This window comes from Glandiceps talaboti, chromosome 5, assembly GCF_964340395.1.
Source record: "Glandiceps talaboti chromosome 5, keGlaTala1.1, whole genome shotgun sequence".
In the NCBI taxonomy this organism is placed as follows: domain Eukaryota; kingdom Metazoa; phylum Hemichordata; class Enteropneusta; family Spengelidae; genus Glandiceps; species Glandiceps talaboti.
In genome coordinates, this window is record NC_135553.1 from 8,885,497 (window position 1) to 8,905,000 (window position 19,504).

Below are 19,504 nucleotides of genomic sequence, written 5' to 3' on the forward strand. Positions count from 1 at the left end.
TCGCCTGAAGCAATTCTTCATTTCACTTTCTTACTAGAAACTTCAAATTTTGGGAGAATCTCTCCAAGATATATGGTAGAATTACATGATACTCATGAATATTGATCACGCAGATATTTGAACCTGCGCCTGCAAAAGCAACATTGAGTATGGAGATGTCATGTATAGTTACTGGTAAACCGATAGTTCAGGAGCTATTTCTTTTACGAAAGTGTAGTTGAAACTTCGAATACCTTAAAACTAAAAATAATTACTGTAAGACATATTGATATAAACTCACCTAGATATTTGAAATGAAATGAAACTTGAGAAAAGAAGAACGGATCGTGTAAAGTCGAATCGACGTCTCCAGTCATAGCATCCTGTCCAGCTGAACTAAACGCGCCATCTGTTGGAGTCTACGCATATGTCGTGATGTGTGTACTACTCTTCAAAAACAGATAATGTTCTGAAGAAATCTATCTCAACTTTATCTTAAGCATATTACAATAGTGTAAAGGTCAATTGCCTCTTATATTAGTTATGTTTTCTTGAATATTTCACCTTTCTGGCCACTCTTAAATTTTGCTTGTCCAATTATAGCAAACAATTTCAATGGCCTACCATGAAAGCTTTTACAGAAAATCATGGCCATAGCCCTAGGCATAAGTATCACTTAGCGTCAAATTACGGGTCGTGTTTTGTGAAGTGCCATGGAAATAACATATGTCCAAAACATACAAATCAAAGAGATAAAACTTTACACACTCCCCTTTCATTGTTTTGAAGACATGCATGGCTGTTGACAGCATGTAAGAGAAAGGAAAGATTTTATAGGTTTAATACTAAATTGATATGATGAAACATCTATTTTTCTATGTATTTGTCATTGGTATTATTGACGTTTTGTAAGGCAATTACTTCTATGAATAGGAAAGGTGACATGAAATAATCTACCCCATGCTTTTCTTAATCACTTTTTATGTGGGTCGATCAATACGCCTGCAGTTCAATCCTAGTCAGCCTCGAATTCAGTGACATATTACAAATATAGCGTAGGAGTTGAGATTTTCACACCACTGTACATGTCATGGGAACAATGAGTCTGTGATCAACTCATATATCCACGACACTTATCAACTATCTTGTGTTATAAAAGAACCTGGTATTTTGTGACAATTAGTGTGAAACACCACCGCATTTACTTTATCTGACTACCTATTACATTGTAAGTCATATCACATTGGTAATAGGGTGTGCAAATGAGTACACATATACACCAAAATAGTGTTCAAATCAACACATTGATTTTCAATAACAAGCTATTGTGTATTACGGACTACATATATGAAGGATGGAAAACAACTTAAAGATCATAGACGTGGAAAAAAAACAGGATTGAGTTATAAGTATGTACACTTAGTAAAGTGATAGTGTCATATTTCAAATCGAAATTACCGGTTTATCATCTACTGACTGGTGAATTAATATACATACTAAGTAATATTAACGTCTACTTTTGCAGCTGCTGCAGATTCAAATTGAATATATTATATTTGCTGTATGACAAATTCACAAAGTTGGCCACTAATTACAATCGTAATATGGTATTTGATGGCTTTCCAAAACTAGACATGCTGGCTAATATTGTTTTTTGTGCCAAATTAAATGACATTTGTTATCATGGCTATCGATGACGTTCATTGTATTCGTAAGGACCTGTATTCAATAAAATCAAAAGTGTAATGAACTGAAATTAAATCATTACTACATGGTTCAATTGGCAAATCATACTCAATTGGTAAATCATAATCGATCAGTTCTTCTTTAGCTGCATTGATACATTCTCTATAGTATGCTCTGCCTGATTTAGCTTCATTGATGTGTGTTGTCAGGTCACAGCATGCATTCAACTTTTCTTCTTCAGTGCGTGCATTGAACACTTTTTCTCGAAAGTCCTCACATCTCTGACAAACATCAGATTTTGGATTTGCGAATTGCACATGAGGACAAATCTGATGCCATACAAGTCGAAAGCTGTCATATCCAAATGGTCTCAGCTGGGCTTCATCACAAGCTGTACAGTACAGGCCATGCATTGTTTTATAATTTTCAGATGCTGGTAAATGCACTGGTGGTTTGTTATCTGTACCTCTTGGGGCTGCTGGCTGTGGAAGTCCATGGTCTTCAGCATACCGAAGAATAAATTCAACACAGTGTTTAACTTGTTCGTATGTTAAGGCATGCTTTGGGTGTTTACCAGTGTTTCCATGAATGCGTGGGACTGGGCCATTTTGTCTCATATGTGCTTTTATGGTCTTCAAATACTTCAAAGTAATGTTGTGTAAAAATAAAAATGCTTCCTTACAAACTTCCCTGTCATCATATGCATACTTGTGTCTTATTCTTTTCTTGGCTGCATCTGGGTCGTCATCATTGCATGACTTTGGATCAAACCCAAGGACAAGTAGTTTACCCATTATCATGGCATCTTTCACTTCACGGTTGCAATCAAGTATTGAAAGTTTAATTGCAGTTATTTCACCAACGTCAAAGTTTTTGAGACAGTTAGCACTGCAACAACCATTTCTGACTTTGTTTTCAACTTCCTTACGATCACTAGTACTACTGGAATTTAGATCTGACTCGTTTTCACCACCACTAATTGATCGTTCGCTTGACAATTGTTCTGTGAGACGTGATGCCGCATGTGACGAAAATTCGTCAATATCGATACTAAGCTCGTCGTGGATATCATCTGAATCAGGGCAATCGTCAACTTCGTCATCACCAACAACATGCGTACCTGACATACTGTTTCCGTTGATATTGACATCACCGGAGGATTCAGTTGACGGCGACGCTGGTACTTCATACTCGTGTTGGCTGCTCGAAAATTCTTGACTGAGATCTTCATCTGGGAAGTAGATTTCTCGCTCGGGTCGCTCACAACTCATGTCTACTATGGATATGTCTAAATTATATGACAGTTAAAGGCACAATACTTATATTTTCAGTTGTAAATGTCCGCTGCATCCAAAGTAAACAAGGTTGACCTCAATTTCATGAACAGCTAGTGACCTCAGAAAATCTACTTCCCGGGTCAAGTGACCTCGATCGCGATGAGTACTGTACATCGCGCTGGTGACACGATAATATAACGTAATACGAGAGCATTCAAGACTAGAAATGTTACGATATCATCATTTCAACTAAGATTGCACCATATTTATTATTATTACTATCTAGTAATACCAGCTTTCAAAGACCGACATTCTGAAATGAAGTGACATGTGACACAAGCCTGTCGTATAAAAGTAAATCAACGCCGCTTGTTGAAATACTAACCCCGGTCGCACAACCTTTGTTCATGTATTTAATCGTTAAAAACTTCGGGTAAAATCCGCATGAAAATTCATTTTGGCTAATTAAGTTAACTACTGTATTTACATCGTATAGTACGTGAGTGGCAGTTCTATTTAATAACTTAGTACAAGTACTATAACAGTATAAGTACACAGTCATGAATGAATGAAAGATTCGTTTGTCACTGAGACTCTGCAGATTTACAGTGGACGCATACCACGTATAAATCGAACGATTACTCGATTTCTATTGGATGGCGTTAAGGTCCCTTTTGTCATCTGACAGCTCATATTATGTGTCTTTATTAGGGCGATATAGGTTTATGGTGTTTAGTGTAATAGAGTATATAGTTTCAGAGGGTCTTTAAGCCTGACTATACGGAATATAGATTCACATGTGAACATATCGTTAAATGCCCAAGCGCTTACCTCTTCCACTATATATTCACCCCATCCATAAGGAATACACCTCTGAAACGTGACTGTGGCAGACGCAGCTGGCTATTTAGAGTCCTGATTATAGATGCCGCTTACTATATAGAATCCTGACTATAGACGTCGTTGACTAATTATCACTACTATACAAGCTACTGACTACAGATCTCTACTATAGAGTCCTTTGCCTAGACGAAATGAACACACCGGGGAATTCTATGTATGAGGGAATAATTCATGACTCATTATTTGTTTTTTGCAAACTGGCGACCCTGAACTAGCCTGTAATATCTATTTCAGAATTTGCCCAAATTATTCCATATTAATATATGTCACGAGTATTGCTTTCCGATATGGATTTATGGGCGTTTAATACAGTACCGCAGTGATGACAAATGGCTTCAAAGTGCATTAGGCTCACCAAGTATATCAACATATACTTAATATGAAACTGGCTATAATACAATTAAAATAATGGAAATGGAAGGTCGCCATAAGCTGGACATGATTAGTACATTAATTTAACATAATTTTAATGCTCATAAATTAGTATCAATCAAGATTCATGTATTCACTAGTACATCATTTTTATGTTCAAAGATCACGAATTACAGTAAATATCAGTACTATCGACTTTTACCTACATGAGAACACACATTACTAATATTTACTAATGTTTAACGCAATCAGTGAATTGCTCCGAACGCCAAGCCAAACAGTAAGCAAAGCGAATGCGAAAACAAATAATACATTAATCGACTTGTACATACATTGTATGTGTTCAATGCAATCATAACTAAGAAAAACATGTCGCTAGGTCTGTAACAAAATGCAATTAGCGTTCTCCAAAACGTATGGAAAGGCTCTCTGAAAAGGTTTCCATTTGCCGCGTATTTTTAAAAGAAAAAATAGAGAACTCTTCTCTAAAAATCTTTAAAACAGTCAGCATTTGAACTCCTCACCTGTCTCAAAGGGTCAAATTTTCCACGTGAAATTTGGTACCTTAGTACTTCGTTTGCACAGTATATAAACCTAGAGTTACAGGTCTCCTTACTTACATGGTATGTTACTTGCACTACAATATGCGACCCAATTCTTGTGCGTACATGTTCTGTTCATACATATAAACCCCTATATATCTATACAAAATATAAGATCCCCTATACAATTATAAAAAAAATATGTCTGTCTATAAGTTTTATTTTGTACTGGTCTAACCCACAACCACCTGCGTTGTGCCATGGCTCAGCAGCGGCAGGGAAAGAAATACAATATATCTCTGTAGTCAGTGGACCGGCAAGGCTTCTTTTTCCCCACCCATGGTTTTTGTTCATGAATTTGTGTCTGATAATTAGAAAGAATATGCAATGGTGGTACTCGAATTCAATGCAACCATTTCGTTCAAAGTAGAAGTTGTTCCATTTACCAGAATGTACATTGTATAAACCATACGATGAAAGATATAAATTAGTAGACATCGCGTCCTGACAAAAAACATAAAATATAAATTTCAAGTGCCATAGTCGTCGTCGGGATTACTTTGATACACTCTTCTATCGAATAATGTTATTCAAAGAATCGTTCACTCTCTCACGTAATGACATTACGTTCTCATGGCAACTTGCACTGGTTCTACTGATACTTGACATAGTCACCATTACTTGTTTCGCTATGAATGGACTTTCATAATTTGCCTAGATACGCAATGCTACATACACACCATGCAGCATTTAATGCATGAATGGATGTAATTTTATACAGTTTACTACAGATGAAGAGTACAGAAAATAAACATTCTCTCTTGATATTCATACCATTGTATCGTATCTGTGAGCAGCTGTTTATACACAAATACATATAATGTACACTCTCATAAATACATATACACCTGCATAACACATGATGTCCCTTTTCTCGACATGACTTAATATTCGAACAGTCATCACAAAATGGACATGGTGATCTAAACTTAACTTAGAATCAGACCAATGCTTTACATGTATTAGTATTACAAAATTACGTTGGGTCTAGATAAAATACTTCGATATTTCTACCATACAATTACTCTAGGCATGCCTCTTTAGATTTGCTCATTATCCTTTACAGTGAATCAAATAAACATGTCTTATGTACTTTTTCAAATGCTATTTTTCAGGTTTCTTTTCGAATCACTTGGAAGAGTACTACTTAGAATATTTAGTATTGCATGATTTCATGTATATAGATAGGAGCACATGCATAAGTTACATGTAACTGGTATTTACTGAGATCAAACATACGCGCATATGCAAACGAGGACATGACGTTCCATGAGCACAAACTCACGTACACGCACTGTTGTGTTTTTTAATGAAACTTGCTGGTTTTGATAAACACGTGTACTATGAACAGAACCCCGTGACGTGAACGAACCAGGTTAGCAACTCGGGGTTGTTGCGATGGTGCTTTTTCTGTATATATTCATAGAGGATACCACAAGCACACCTGCAGATATTTTGAGTACGTCACATTAGGTCTCACGTGTTATGCGAGGTTATGCTGTAATATTTTGTACCTTAAGAGTTTGATTTGACACCCAAACTAAATTTAATATCTGATTAATACGTGTGATGTAAGATGGAGCAAATTATGTTGATAAGCTTTTCGTCATACCATACGATAAGATAATAGCAGTGTTAATAAGATGATTGTCTAGCCAATAAATAAAAATGTAGGAATGATAGTAAGATATTTGTTGAGCCAGACAACGATTTATTTAAACTAAACTGGCGTTCACCATGTTTATTGTATATTCTACTGCATAGCTTGATGGGTATGAACACATAACTCATTTTGTGTTTGCCTAATTAACAATTACAAATAATATAGACTGGAAGTGGGTACGACGTTAATGCATGAACGCCTCAGGAGACTACTAGTACTTCATTCAATCCCACCCCCCCCCCCCCAACCACACACACACACGTATTAATCAGATATTGAATCTGAATATGCACGAATTCCTAAATTCAAGCTGTACACGATTACATACACCAGTCTAACGCCACTAAAACTAGAGATGTATTGCGGCAAAAGACAGCCATCCTGCATGGTACGATTGTCTCCTTAGTACGGAAATGAAATCTACAAATAGATTGATTAGACATCTTAGCCACAGCGTGTTTGTTGTCATCCATTGTGTCTAGTTTACACTGTCTCATCTTGGTAGCCAGGAGATGACTGTACTTTATCTCATGATAAATATATGGAATGATTGTGTCATGAAATATTAACAGACACTAATAATCTCGTATTGATTAGTTGTCTCACTGAATTTATTATGTACAATGTACATATTATGACATAATAAAATAGATTTTTTTTAATCTACAGAGTGTAATTATTATTTTCAACTGAGTAAGCTTATGGGTTATTTGTGTATTTTGACGTTGCTAACAGTAGATGAACTAATAGTGAAACATCAACCCACCAGCTGAAATGAAATAATTAAAGTTTTATATCTGAGTGCAGCCCGTCTGGGAGTACATTTTGCCGATTTGATATTACCGACTTTTGATGCTTTTCAGAAGTTTGGTAATGTATATAATGTAAGATGGAAATACAATCAAAGAAGACACATTGTCAGGACCCCTGTCGTGAATAATTCCCATGAAAACTAACAGTTGTCAGTTGTTAATTCCAGTGTATAATTGACGAGTCGAAATTAAATTTGATTCCACGTGGCACAATATATGGTTTTTCGGAAATTCTTATTACGGCAATTCAGAAATATAGTATGGCACGGTTAATTTGATCCTTCGTACATCTCTCACGTCAATTATCGGATATTTCAGGCCGATATTAAGAATACAAACAAGCATGGACACCTGTGAGCATGCACAGTTCACAATAATTAATTGCAGCAATAAGATGTAACACTTAACGATCAGCTTATTGTGTGAGTAATGAACGATGTAGTATTTGGTGATAAAGCTGTCCCCTTCTATTGTATATGTGTGGTTTAAAACAATGTTATCTGAAAATGTTTTTAAAACTGATTTAAAACAAACAAAAACATACTGTACCTGGTAATAGTCACAGTTCGAACAGTTTCTGCCTTCAACGCTGTTATTGAAAGCAAACCCTGTCATACTAGTGGGGTCGTTTGCTTCCATGAAAATCCAAATACCTAACGTGTGTCAACATTGATGTATTGCGGATTGCCAACCTAACCATCCGAGTAAATTTGTAAATGTCATATAAAAAGTCGGGTGTCTGGATATATCAGCTTCTTATTACTATAGTAATAAGACGGCTACATCAAGTAATGTTTGACCAAGGCGATGATAGTGATGATGACATTGTCCGCAGTTTATAATGGATTTTACATCCTGGTGATCATCCCGCCACTGGTCACACACGTCATAATAAGCTTACACTACATAATTGCACATAGCGCATATCAGTGAATAATACATCTATATTCATCTCGATGTTGTTGTTCATACACGTTGGCGACTAGATCATAAAAGCTATGACTAAACCATGTACGCAAAGCTCACATAGGTCTATATCACCCACTTCTGCGTACAAAACGTTAATATGATTGCGAACTGGCTCCACAGCAACGCACATCATGTGTACTATACGACTAAACGGTGAAAATGGATTTATTGCAAGTGCGACGTATTCACGTATTAACATATGCATACATCGGAACAATTATATTATACGTTGTATCCTAGCACAATATCAGTATATTAATGATGGGTCATAAATCAAAGTTTAATCACTATTTCAGAGTACAAAAGGACAATGCAAGAGGCTTGTATATATATATATACTGTACATCTATATAAATGTTGATTATGCTCTGTCCTGTACACAATATTTCATTTCAAAGTCTCATAAGCTTTCGCATGATCACCAGCGATTCAACAAACACCTAACATACTCCTGCTATATGTGATACGTGGCATTGTCGATCTCTTTGGGTATTCGAATAAATAAAAATACTCTTTATTTATACTGGACAGTTCTTTAAGTATATCTCCCAACAAGTCCAGTGAGAGTCATCCCTCTATAATGGGATCATGGTTAATGCAGGAGAAAACCTGAGTTGTTCGGTAGAGTCAAACTGAACGACATTTTTCTTATAATCACTTACAGCGTGGTAAATTTTAATCAAAGCCTGAATGGGTTCGTTGCGAGTGCTTTAAACCATGGATGTATTAATAATTAAATCCTAATACATCCATGTCTAAACCCAACGACAACCCGTACGCATCGTCACATGCGAAGAACTATATGCGGATTCGAGATGATAGAAGTAGACCTACAGTGAACGTATTTAATTGTAAAATCGGTTGTCTGAGGCAGAAATTCAACGTTCGCCACAGTACTGCAGCATTCGTTGTTTCCGTTCCCCAGCGCTACAATAGTCTAGTTCATATACGGTATTGTTGCGATTTATACCTTCACTCACAGAATAGTCAAGACCCTGACGAAAGGTGTTAATTATGGCTCAACCCCATGGTGAGCAAAGTTCGAACAGAGCATGTCACTAGTAATAAAGGGCTGTGGTCATTGCTCATTAAATATTCATTTGGTACAGCTGTTTTGACTATGTCCTATGTCCAACCAGGACTCCACTGACAATCCTTTGAACTATATGATGTGGGACCCATCAACATAATCATGTTTATATGAACACAGCAGGAGGCCTAGGGGGCACAGGAATGTGTTCTGATTAAGGGCATTTGACCAGACTATGGTTACAACCATGGGCTGGTCATCCAGACTAGCGCTACAGATGAATAACCATCCAAGTGACTTAAAACACAGAGAAAGTGGAACTAGACTGTTTGTATGATTCCGTTGTGCTTTAGGAAAAATAGTAATCCCACAATTCAAATTAAATTCAAAATTGTTCTTTGATAGAAGAAATATGCAACCATTAAAATGCGGTATAAACAGTCACTGTGAAAGAAATACCAGTCTCTGGGTTTACAAGTTTTGGGGCGTATGTTTTGTTAGTTATATATTTAAAAAGAAAGTATCCTATTTACTGTATACATACTTATCCATCATTGACTTAACTCAAACCTAGTAATTTATAAATAATCTAATTACACAAAATAATGCCGAGGTAATCTCACTGCGAAATTATTCTAGCAATTCCAGGAGAACAATTGTAATGTTATTATTGAAGGCGTGCATAGACATTGACATTATACTTTATTATAGTTTAATCGAGGTAAGTATTGCCATTTTTAAAGTCTAGTTCACCTAACATATCCCTTCTAGACTCATACATTAACACATGTATACACACATACATACAAATGTTCGGGTTCTCACCTGGCATTTCTCTGTCTCGCCAATTTTTCCTTTGAAAAAGAATATTTATTCGAAACGTCGGATTTAACAGCTATATATACGGACTGGTTTATTAGTTCCTTATGCATTTCACACATACATACACACAGATGCAAATATTTTAAGGCAATCTTTTGAAACTATTTAGTAGAACAGTACAGGTGATTCAATTTTAAACTTACATTAGGTATATAGACTTTTCGTTTATTGTATTAGACTTTTTCATGTAGTAAAAACGACTTTTGTGTGTACACATATTTTTTTTTCTTCTCCCAGTTATGTTTCAGTCCCCTTGATGGCTGAGCCCTCTTATTGTTTTCATTCGCAATGTACAATATCGGGGGTCAGGCGAGATTAGCTGTAAGCTCTTTCTTGACTCCCCATTTACCTCTCTCTTTTTTGTTTTTTGTTACCATTATTGTGTAATCATTTATACGTTTGGGCATGGACCCTCCACCTGGGTGGAGGGTCTATGGTTTGGGTAAATAATCCACTTATAAAAAAAAATACACTCGCACTTATCATGTATATCAAGTAAAACATGTACTTGGACAAGGTAGTCACGCCTTTTGTCTTGTTTGCTGTAATACATGTGTTATGTAGATGTCTAAGGGACCGGTCAGTTTCTTCGGCCTGGGGGGGGGATCGGGAGGGGGTCACCCTGTTTTTGAAATTGGCAGTGTGGGGGGGGGGGGGGTGTCATGCTGTTTTGAAAATTGTGGATAGGGGGGAGTCATTGTGTTTTGGATCGTGATGGAAGAAAACAATCCTTTTCTACAATGGCAAATAGCCTTGTCTGAAATGTGGTACATGTAAATATTTGTTCTTGTCCCTGTTTCTTACATGAATTCTTTAATATTACTTATTAGTTCAAACATAACTATACATATACATATACATATATTACCTGGCTACCACACTAGTTACAGAACATGTCATGTAAATGCTTGGCTGTTTCACAATCAATACTTCACTTATATTGCCCTTTGGGGCAAAAGTGAACTTGAAGGTTTCGTAATGGTAATCTTCATAGATAGTTTATAAAAGAAGTTAATCTAAATTGTTCTACCCGTCAGTATGAACTTATCAGAAGGGATGGATACACTTTCTATTTTGGACACTACATGTTATTGACACTACAAATCACCACATCTCATTCCAGTTTCTATTATACACTAGATGTGACCACCTAAATTTCTCTAACATACCGGTGACTTTACCATACATGCAATATTAATGCCCTATACCAATGTTAAGGGGCCAATTTTTAAGTGACATGGGAAACTCATTCAAAACTTACATTTACGTTAGCTTTTCGAAGCTTGGAAATATTCACTCAAAGGCTATGAATAACCTAAACATTGTCTTAATAGAAGCAAAAAAACTGCAGATCTTCCAGGGGAAAACCCCAAGGACTCCCTCACCCCGAGAGGTCACTCATACATTCAACCAACAATCAGATGCACACACAACCTTTTTACTGTCATGATGGTATTAAACTTTTCTTAAATATTTTCACCCTATTCTAATTTGAGATGATATTGTCTTTTAAAGATGTGAAATGTTTGCCAAGATAGTCTAAAATTGCCTTAAACTCCAAATCTCCCCTACCAATGATACAACCATTATAGATGTGCTGACCTTTACTATATGTATATAATGATGTCATTTAACTTTTTAAGAACATAATTCAACTCTATGTAAGTTATAAAGAATAGTTTCTGTTATACTTGATGGTGCTGTCTTGTAAAGGATGGAGTAAGTTATTCTTTGAAAGGGTCTGAAAAGCCTAAATATTGGCTTTAAGAGTAAAAGTCTTCCAGGGCTTCTAGGTCCCCTCGGACCCCCCACATGAGGTGGACATATCCCAGTCTCAAGCTCTTCCCCCTACCTATTACTGTCAAGATGCTATCAAAGTATATTTCAAAAGTATATCAACCCTATGTAGTTGCTTTTTACATGTTGGTGCTGTCTTGTAAAGCTTGGAAATTATTGTCTGAAAGGGTCGGAATAGTCTAAAAATTGACTTTTCAGAGTAAAAAACCTCCAGGGCTTCTAGGGGGAGACTCCCTAGGACCCCTCCCCATACACATAAGGTGTGCACATCCCAGTTCCAAGCTCTTCCCCCTACCTCTTACTGTCAAGATGCTATCAAACTATATTTCAAAAATATTTCAACCCTATGTAGTTGCTTTTTACATGTTGGTGCTGTCTTGTAAAGCTTGGACATTATTTTCTGAAAATGTCTGAATAGTCTCAAAATTGACTTTTCAGAGTTAAAACCTCCTTGGCTTCTATGGGAAGGCCCCCTAGGACCCCCATAAGAGATGTACATATTCCCTTCTCAAGCTATTCCCCCTACCTTTCACTGTCAAGATGCTATTAAACTCCCTTTGGAATATATTTACCTTGTGTAGTCAATAATTATAATTATGATAGTGCTATCCCAGGATCTTATAAAGTATTTGAAAGACAGTAAAGCAGTCCACACTGAGTCATGATAAAAAAATACCTGTCATGTGAATATTATATATATGGGGAGGGGTCATCATGATTAGAATTAAGTGATAGGGGGAGGATCAGCCTGTTTTTGGTTTCTCCAGCCTGGAGAAACTGACCGGTCCCTAAGTGAAGAAAAGACCAAAAACTCGACCCTAATAATTTTCCTGACAATATTTGAACTACACCATGAGCATGATGCAATAGTCCTTTCCATAATACTTTGAATATCTCAGTTAAATTATGTATGATGAAGATGTCTCTGACATGGATAGTACGAACCAACAATCGACAAAGAACTCAATCCTAATTAATTAGCCACCAAACATCTGTCCGACAAACCCTTTTGATGAACCGAGTGCGGTGTTAACTGTCTGTCATTCATGATGTCCATGGACCTATTCATACTGAGATTTGGATTTGGATCAGCTGAGCCTATTAAAATTGAATGAAACGTCAGCTTAAATTGTCTAGCAAGGTTGCACATCATATGGCTATTAAGAGAAGGAATAATCGCAGTACTAAAAGCAACGTCCTTGCTGTAGGATGTACACACTTACAGAATATTGTATTACATTGTTTTTGGCTATATTCACTGAAAATTCATTGAAACTGTCGTCACATGATTTTCCTCACATCTAATGATAGTGACACCCACATGTGTACCCTTAGGCTTCTTGTGTCCGACACGTGTCAGGTTTGGTTGAAATTAAAGTGTGAGTGTCAGACATAAGGCTGTCTACTATATTGATCTGAGGGCTGTCCAATGATGGGTGCACACACACACACACACACACACACATGGATGGGCATAGGTTATTTTCATAGTCCCCTCAAGGCTATGCAAGTTGGTGGCTAATAATGTGTCATACAACCATAGACATAGTGGCCATATGGATGAGGACTGGGTATTTATTTTGAATTTTCAATTTATAAAACAATTTTATCATGGCGTCCTACTTGAAAAATCAATGTGAAACAAACATTGTCCAAGTCTGAATTTGTCACTTAATACATTGCAATAAGCCAAAAAATGTGTAAAATGTTTGTTATTGTACGTACAATAACAAACATTTTACACATTTATTATGCTTTGGCAATTTATTGTACAAACAAGGACTTGCCATATGTTGTGTCACGTTGATTTTTCAAGTAGGAAGCCACTACACACTAAATGTATAATAACCCAAGCATTTGTCTATCAGGTTTGATGGTGCCTTTTTGCCCTAAACACCAAGCCTAGCTGGTAATCTGTAATAGACTTCCAGTTGTGCAAATGCAGTCTTTGACAATGCAATACTACTCAACTATAAATGGCCTTCCTGGTCGCAAACTGCGCTGCCTCTATATAGCACTCCTAGTGGCGAAACTCTACAATATTTTGTCTTTCTATAACCTGGAATGTGAGGGCATTCGAAGTCTCATAAATATATGTCAAGACGTTCATCAACTGTGATTTCAGAAGGTAGCATGCATGGCATTGGTAATCCACTCCATATTGATAGGCACTTGTAATTGGCCAAAGTTATTCATTGATATTCAATCAGTCTGACTGGGTTTATTTACAAGTCAACTCCATCCCCTGCTTCTCAAAGTAGGTCACATGGGCACAAGTTAGCATTATTGATTTGTGTCCATGTAGACTGGGGTGTCTGTTTGCACTATATTTTTTTATATCAAAATCATTGTAATTATGTAGACACACAGTGATAATTTCCATCCTTTAGTAATCCAAAGAGATTTACTTGAGCAAGTAGCATTTTAGCTATGTGCTAACCTACAAGATCACGTTCTAGATATAATGAAAATTATTAATATGTATCCCCATAATTATTTTCTTTAAAAAAATTGCAACCAACTGACGCCAGTCTAGTGTCCGAGCTCTGATTAAGTGCCAACTTTTGTTATTTTGAGTTCGGCACAGATTTCTGTGCTCATAGAGTCTTGGTGCAGACCATTCAGGCAACCAACATTGATATACATAACTATACATCTGGTATCCCAGGCTCTGGGTGAATAGAATGTATAACAGGGGTGAATTCATACGACAGCCAATACAATTATTCTCAACACAAGGGAAGTCCATAGCTTTTAAGAAATACTTCGAAGTTTGAGGACAACGTTTTCTATATTATGTGAAGGAAAATTGACCATTATATAGTAATCTGAGAAACTATCATCTTGTTATCTTACTTCTAATAATTCAATGAATGAATTACAAAATACTGATTTCAATCAAACAACGTAATCAACTTCATGCCCTCAAACTATAGTAAAGCAAACAACTATCACATACACATCAACCATGACAATGCACAACATGAATCTGTTCAAAAGAAGCCCAGTTTATTTTCTAATTTTTTATCTCTGCCAAAATTACACTTTACTTCAGCTCCTTGATGGTCAGACCTGTGAAGAAATTAAAATGAAACGATGACAATTTTGGCTACAGTAAAATAAGAAAAGCAACATCTTATAATCTTCAAATTGCAACATCTTATGATTTTGCTTAGAGTGATAATTAGGTAAAACCTACTAGACACTTAATCCAGCATATGTATGGGAAACTGTAACTTTTATTGCTTTGAAATTTTTCATCAGTTGTATTTCACATTTTGTAGTATCTATCTATCTAGATGTCTATGTATATGACACAAACTGCATCTTTTCAATTCTAATTCCCTTTTCTTTCAAGTTTCAACGAGTTTTCCAGCACTTTGAAATGTCATGATGTGCAAATGCTACAACATTTATCAGTTTGTTGATTTGCTTTTTGCTGATGTTGCTTTTTTTTTTTTTCTTTTTTTTTGAGGTCGGGCTGGGGGTTGGGGGAGAGGTTAGGGTTATGGACTTGAAGCCACAATAAGGTTCCTGCTAACTGTTTGTGATTATACTTTACTACAATTGTTGTCTATACAGACATGTTTCCTTAAACAATCACAATGAACCTCATAAAGTGCTTCACACAATCTGCAGTTTTAGAGTTCTCCTAGACATGCATACCTACATTTTGTATGTCTAGAAACTGGAGATGAGTAGATTGTCAATCCGAGGAAAGACTTCTTACCTGGAGGTAGTGACTGCTTCAGTTTCTCAGCCTTTTCTTTATCTTGGATGACCAATGTGTAAAGATACCGACTGCATCGCACCTTGAACTTTGTGTTGTCTTTGTTCTTCTTAATTTTTACAGCTATAAATCAAAGAAATGTACAAATGTTGATTGCCTTCTGTTAGTTACATTGACTAGGATGCCATAAAAAATATTATCAGATGTGTTTCAGCTTGTGTTTGACATTTGTCTTCCCCACAACATGATTACCATGGGGGGCAGGTCAGTCGAATGCCGACATTGTTTGTGTAAAGGGTGGCAAGCTCAAAATGTGCATCGTAGCATGGGATCACAATGTTCACCAGGGTTACTTACCCAATTAACAAGTATGGAAATGTATGTCACAAATTTAAAATAATTCTCCATCCTCTCCATTACCAGGTTCCTAAACATTTGCAAAAATACTGGCGACTTGCAGACCACTGCTTGAAGGCAAACTATGATAACCCCCTGTGTTTCCTCTAAAATCACATATAGAAATACATAGGCGTCCCAGAAATCCAAACACACATCAGTGAAATACTGTGAACCAAAAATGGCAAATGCCTTGTTTTCTTAATACAAAATCCTTCATCCTATTATAGTTACATCATATGATAATAAATAAACACTGATATCAATTTAGGTAAACCTTTACAGAATGTCGACAAACATGTAAAAGTTTTGTTTGAAGGAAGGACCTTTTCACTGTTGTGAGCTACTCAAAAGAAAGTGTGACATGGCAGACACGGAGGGTTGCAACATTGTAGTATAGTGACATAATAGATGTCTATATTGTGTCTGTCTACCACCTTCAGCAAGACAAGGACATAATCAGTGGTGACATCATACTGTTGTTCTTTGGGAATAGTAATCTCAGACCAGACTATCCTTAGAAAGTATAACTACAGCTAAAGCACAAGTCTAACACTCACTACAACGTTACAAAGGTGACATGTCCATAACATGCAAGACACGACAGATACTTACATTTTGCATCTTTCCTCCTTGCTGTAAGCAGGAAGTCCTTGATTTCCATAATCTGCTTAGGCTGTACAAGATAACAAAAATTCAATTAGTCACAAAATCTGCTTTGGTTTTTGACAAATTTCCAACAGCTGTACAGCGTCAATAGGGGATAGGGGTAATTTACCAATCACACACTCCAGAAATTTTATCTGACAAGGTTCTGTGAGTGTTTTGCTTTTTTCTACTTCTCATTGTAATCATAGTCTTAGATCTAACTTTTCACAGGATATTTTAAGAAGATAAGAATGTTTCTGTTTCTTCAGTGGTTACACTTTTTTTCATGCCGAGTTACCTTTGAAATTTAGACTCTTGATAGATTCTGCAGGAGTCAAAAATACTAACAAACGACCGAGAGATTCTACAAGAGTCAAAATCTCTGTAACCAAACGAGTTCTACACTCAGGAGAGGCTTTACATCTTTCATAGTTCTTATACAGCTTTGGCGGTGTTATTTGTTTGTATATAGCAAACCTTGACAGCATCAATGAATCTGATAAATGTTTGACATCTATGAACAGAATAGTCAGCAAGAGTGACCAGTTTCAAAGATATCAGTACCCAATGTAACACTTCAAGTTCAAATAGACAACTATGGAACATTGTAAATTGGCCTATGGGTTATTTTGTAGTGGAACAAACATGAACTGTCATTAGAGGGCAATTACCCTGAAAATATTATATGCAATTTTTTGTGACTGGAGTCTCGTCAGGATGTAGGGACGGTGTTTGTAAGTTTATTTTATACCCAAATAGATAGTTGTAAATTTGTACTGCCAAGTGTGGGACATGAAGAACAACATTGTCTGCAAGTAGGATTGTGTGGGGTACATCAAGACAGGCCTACTTCTATCAAGTCTGGCTATCCGTGAATGAAAATACAACCAATTCACACTAGCTCTGGTATCATTACATTCCAATTTAATCATCATAACAAACTGCCTGCCACTAGAAATATGCATAATTACTCTGGTTCACAGTTACCAGTCACTGTCACGGTAAAGCATCTTAAAACTTCACTGTTGTCATTTAGATGGTCGAAATACAATTTCAGAGATTATAGCACGTTAATAGAGCATGGTAGTTGCTAGTGATCGGATTTGCTGTTTTGTATGTTCAACAACGTGACAGAACGCCGTGTGCCACGGCTGTGTTGGGAACTTACCATGTTTCTGGATATGATCTGCTTTCACTTTCCGATGATAAAGTGTCTGTAAGAATATGAAAAGGGAGGTTCGTTACGAATTCAAAAATGACAAAACAGCATAGCAGATTGATGTCATCCCAGATCACAGGCAAAACGCAATCTTCGTCCGAGAATTTACTTCTCGTACTTAGCCAATGGGAGCCGCCATTTTGGATTTCACGTACGGATCAGAAATGTTTGTGAAATTCAAAATATTTCACTATTCTGGCAAAATATGAATGCATTTTCCAATCATATCGCTTGTCTATTTATTCTAATTTCTATTTTTGATACGGGATTTCATTGATGTCGTCGAAAAAATGGCGATGACAGGCGATATGTTCATGGTACTACGCTCACCTGAAAGCTGAAGAATATCCCATACGAAAAGGATCGATACCCGGATGTAGAACGAGAACGCGCGGCATAGCGAAGCGCCTTCTACGCCAGTACAAAAGTTTACATTGTTTTTATGTGTTCTCCCGTTTACTGACCTCATGTAGTATTCACCATGTTCACATTTTGTTGTTGTTGCAACTTTCACAACATCCCACAGGTTATGGCTGAATATGGCGTAGAATATCTGCCAATATTCGAAAATGACATACTGCAATGACTACATACAATACTGCTGAAATGTGAAATGTTGCTCTATCTAGTGAAGCACATATTTAAGAAATAGTGTTATTTTGTTCATTTTAGTAGTGTCTGTGCTCCGAACTCAAATCGAGCGACAGTGATAGGTAAAATCGTGCGAGGAAAACAATAGAATGGACATAGCATAATTATGTTTGATTTTCATTCATGGCAGATCCATGATATATGCAACTTCTCTCTAAGTTAGACTACGACAATGTGTCGTGGACGTCTTGCTGAATGCCCCATGATCTTAAGATTCAGGTACTAGGTTATTTTGCGCCCTCTCGTGACAGCACGGTGTGGTTTGGCCTGGAATTGTGAGGTTCTAAAGCTGTACCCTTTAACCGCGGTTAATCCTTGGTAAAAATGATTGATTTTAGGAGGTATAGACATCATCAGTCCAAAATACTAAAGAAAACTGTAATAAGTAACATACACATTGCAAAAATGCCCCTGGTTTCAGATGTGTAGTTGAAGAATCAACACGTTGGATGTCAATAACTTGAGGATCCCGAATTAGATGAACATGATGAAAATGAATATTCAGTTACCAGTGCACTTGATATATTGATTTATATTCATCTGTGAAGGAAATACATAAAATGTAAAAGTACAGAATGTGAATGCTTCAATATATGTTAAAGGTAACTGTATATCAAATGTACGTACATGTAATGTAGCTAATGCACATTTAACTTTATCAAGCATAATGGCTAATATATGATGTTGTGATCACGTGAATCAATATGTAACGTTGGACGTAACGACCAACGCTCTTAGTCTCTCTTACGTACATAATCACGCATACATCAGCTAATATGTATTAAGTTTAATTTAATTTTCAAAGGACATGGTTTATTGTTTTTCTTGGTGGCGTCTTGGCAATGTCATATTCATATATGGTGTATGTACTTTGTATCATTAATGACA

At 36.5% G+C, this 19,504-nt stretch overlaps 2 protein-coding genes across 2 annotated transcripts in view; both read right to left on the bottom strand.

The window, feature by feature from the left end:
* LOC144434925 (arsenite methyltransferase-like) overlaps window positions 1–19,504 on the bottom strand; it is a 320,525-nt gene that overhangs the window by 146,320 nt on the left and 154,701 nt on the right. The gene's annotated exons all lie outside the window — the stretch shown is intronic.
* On the bottom strand, window positions 14,961–18,332 carry LOC144435237 (large ribosomal subunit protein eL38). Its single transcript, XM_078123819.1, has 5 exons — window positions 18,296–18,332; window positions 17,915–17,960; window positions 16,714–16,774; window positions 15,703–15,825; window positions 14,961–15,044 (listed from the first exon to the last, which is right to left on the bottom strand). The coding sequence occupies exons 2-5, from the start codon at window positions 17,915–17,917 to the stop codon at window positions 15,019–15,021; spliced, it is 213 nt and encodes a 70-aa protein (XP_077979945.1). The 5' UTR covers window positions 17,918–17,960; window positions 18,296–18,332; the 3' UTR covers window positions 14,961–15,018.

What these genes read in the sequence shown, in the direction of transcription:
- LOC144435237 (XM_078123819.1), bottom strand. An exon ending in AAGGAGGAAAGATGCAAAAT is followed by an intron (nt 15,826 to 16,713) that starts GTAAGTATCTGT and finishes TTTGATTTATAG; the next exon opens with CTGTAAAAATTAAGAAGAAC. An exon ending in GAAGCAGTCACTACCTCCAG is followed by an intron (nt 15,045 to 15,702) that starts GTAAGAAGTCTT and finishes ATTTCTTCACAG; the next exon opens with GTCTGACCATCAAGGAGCTG.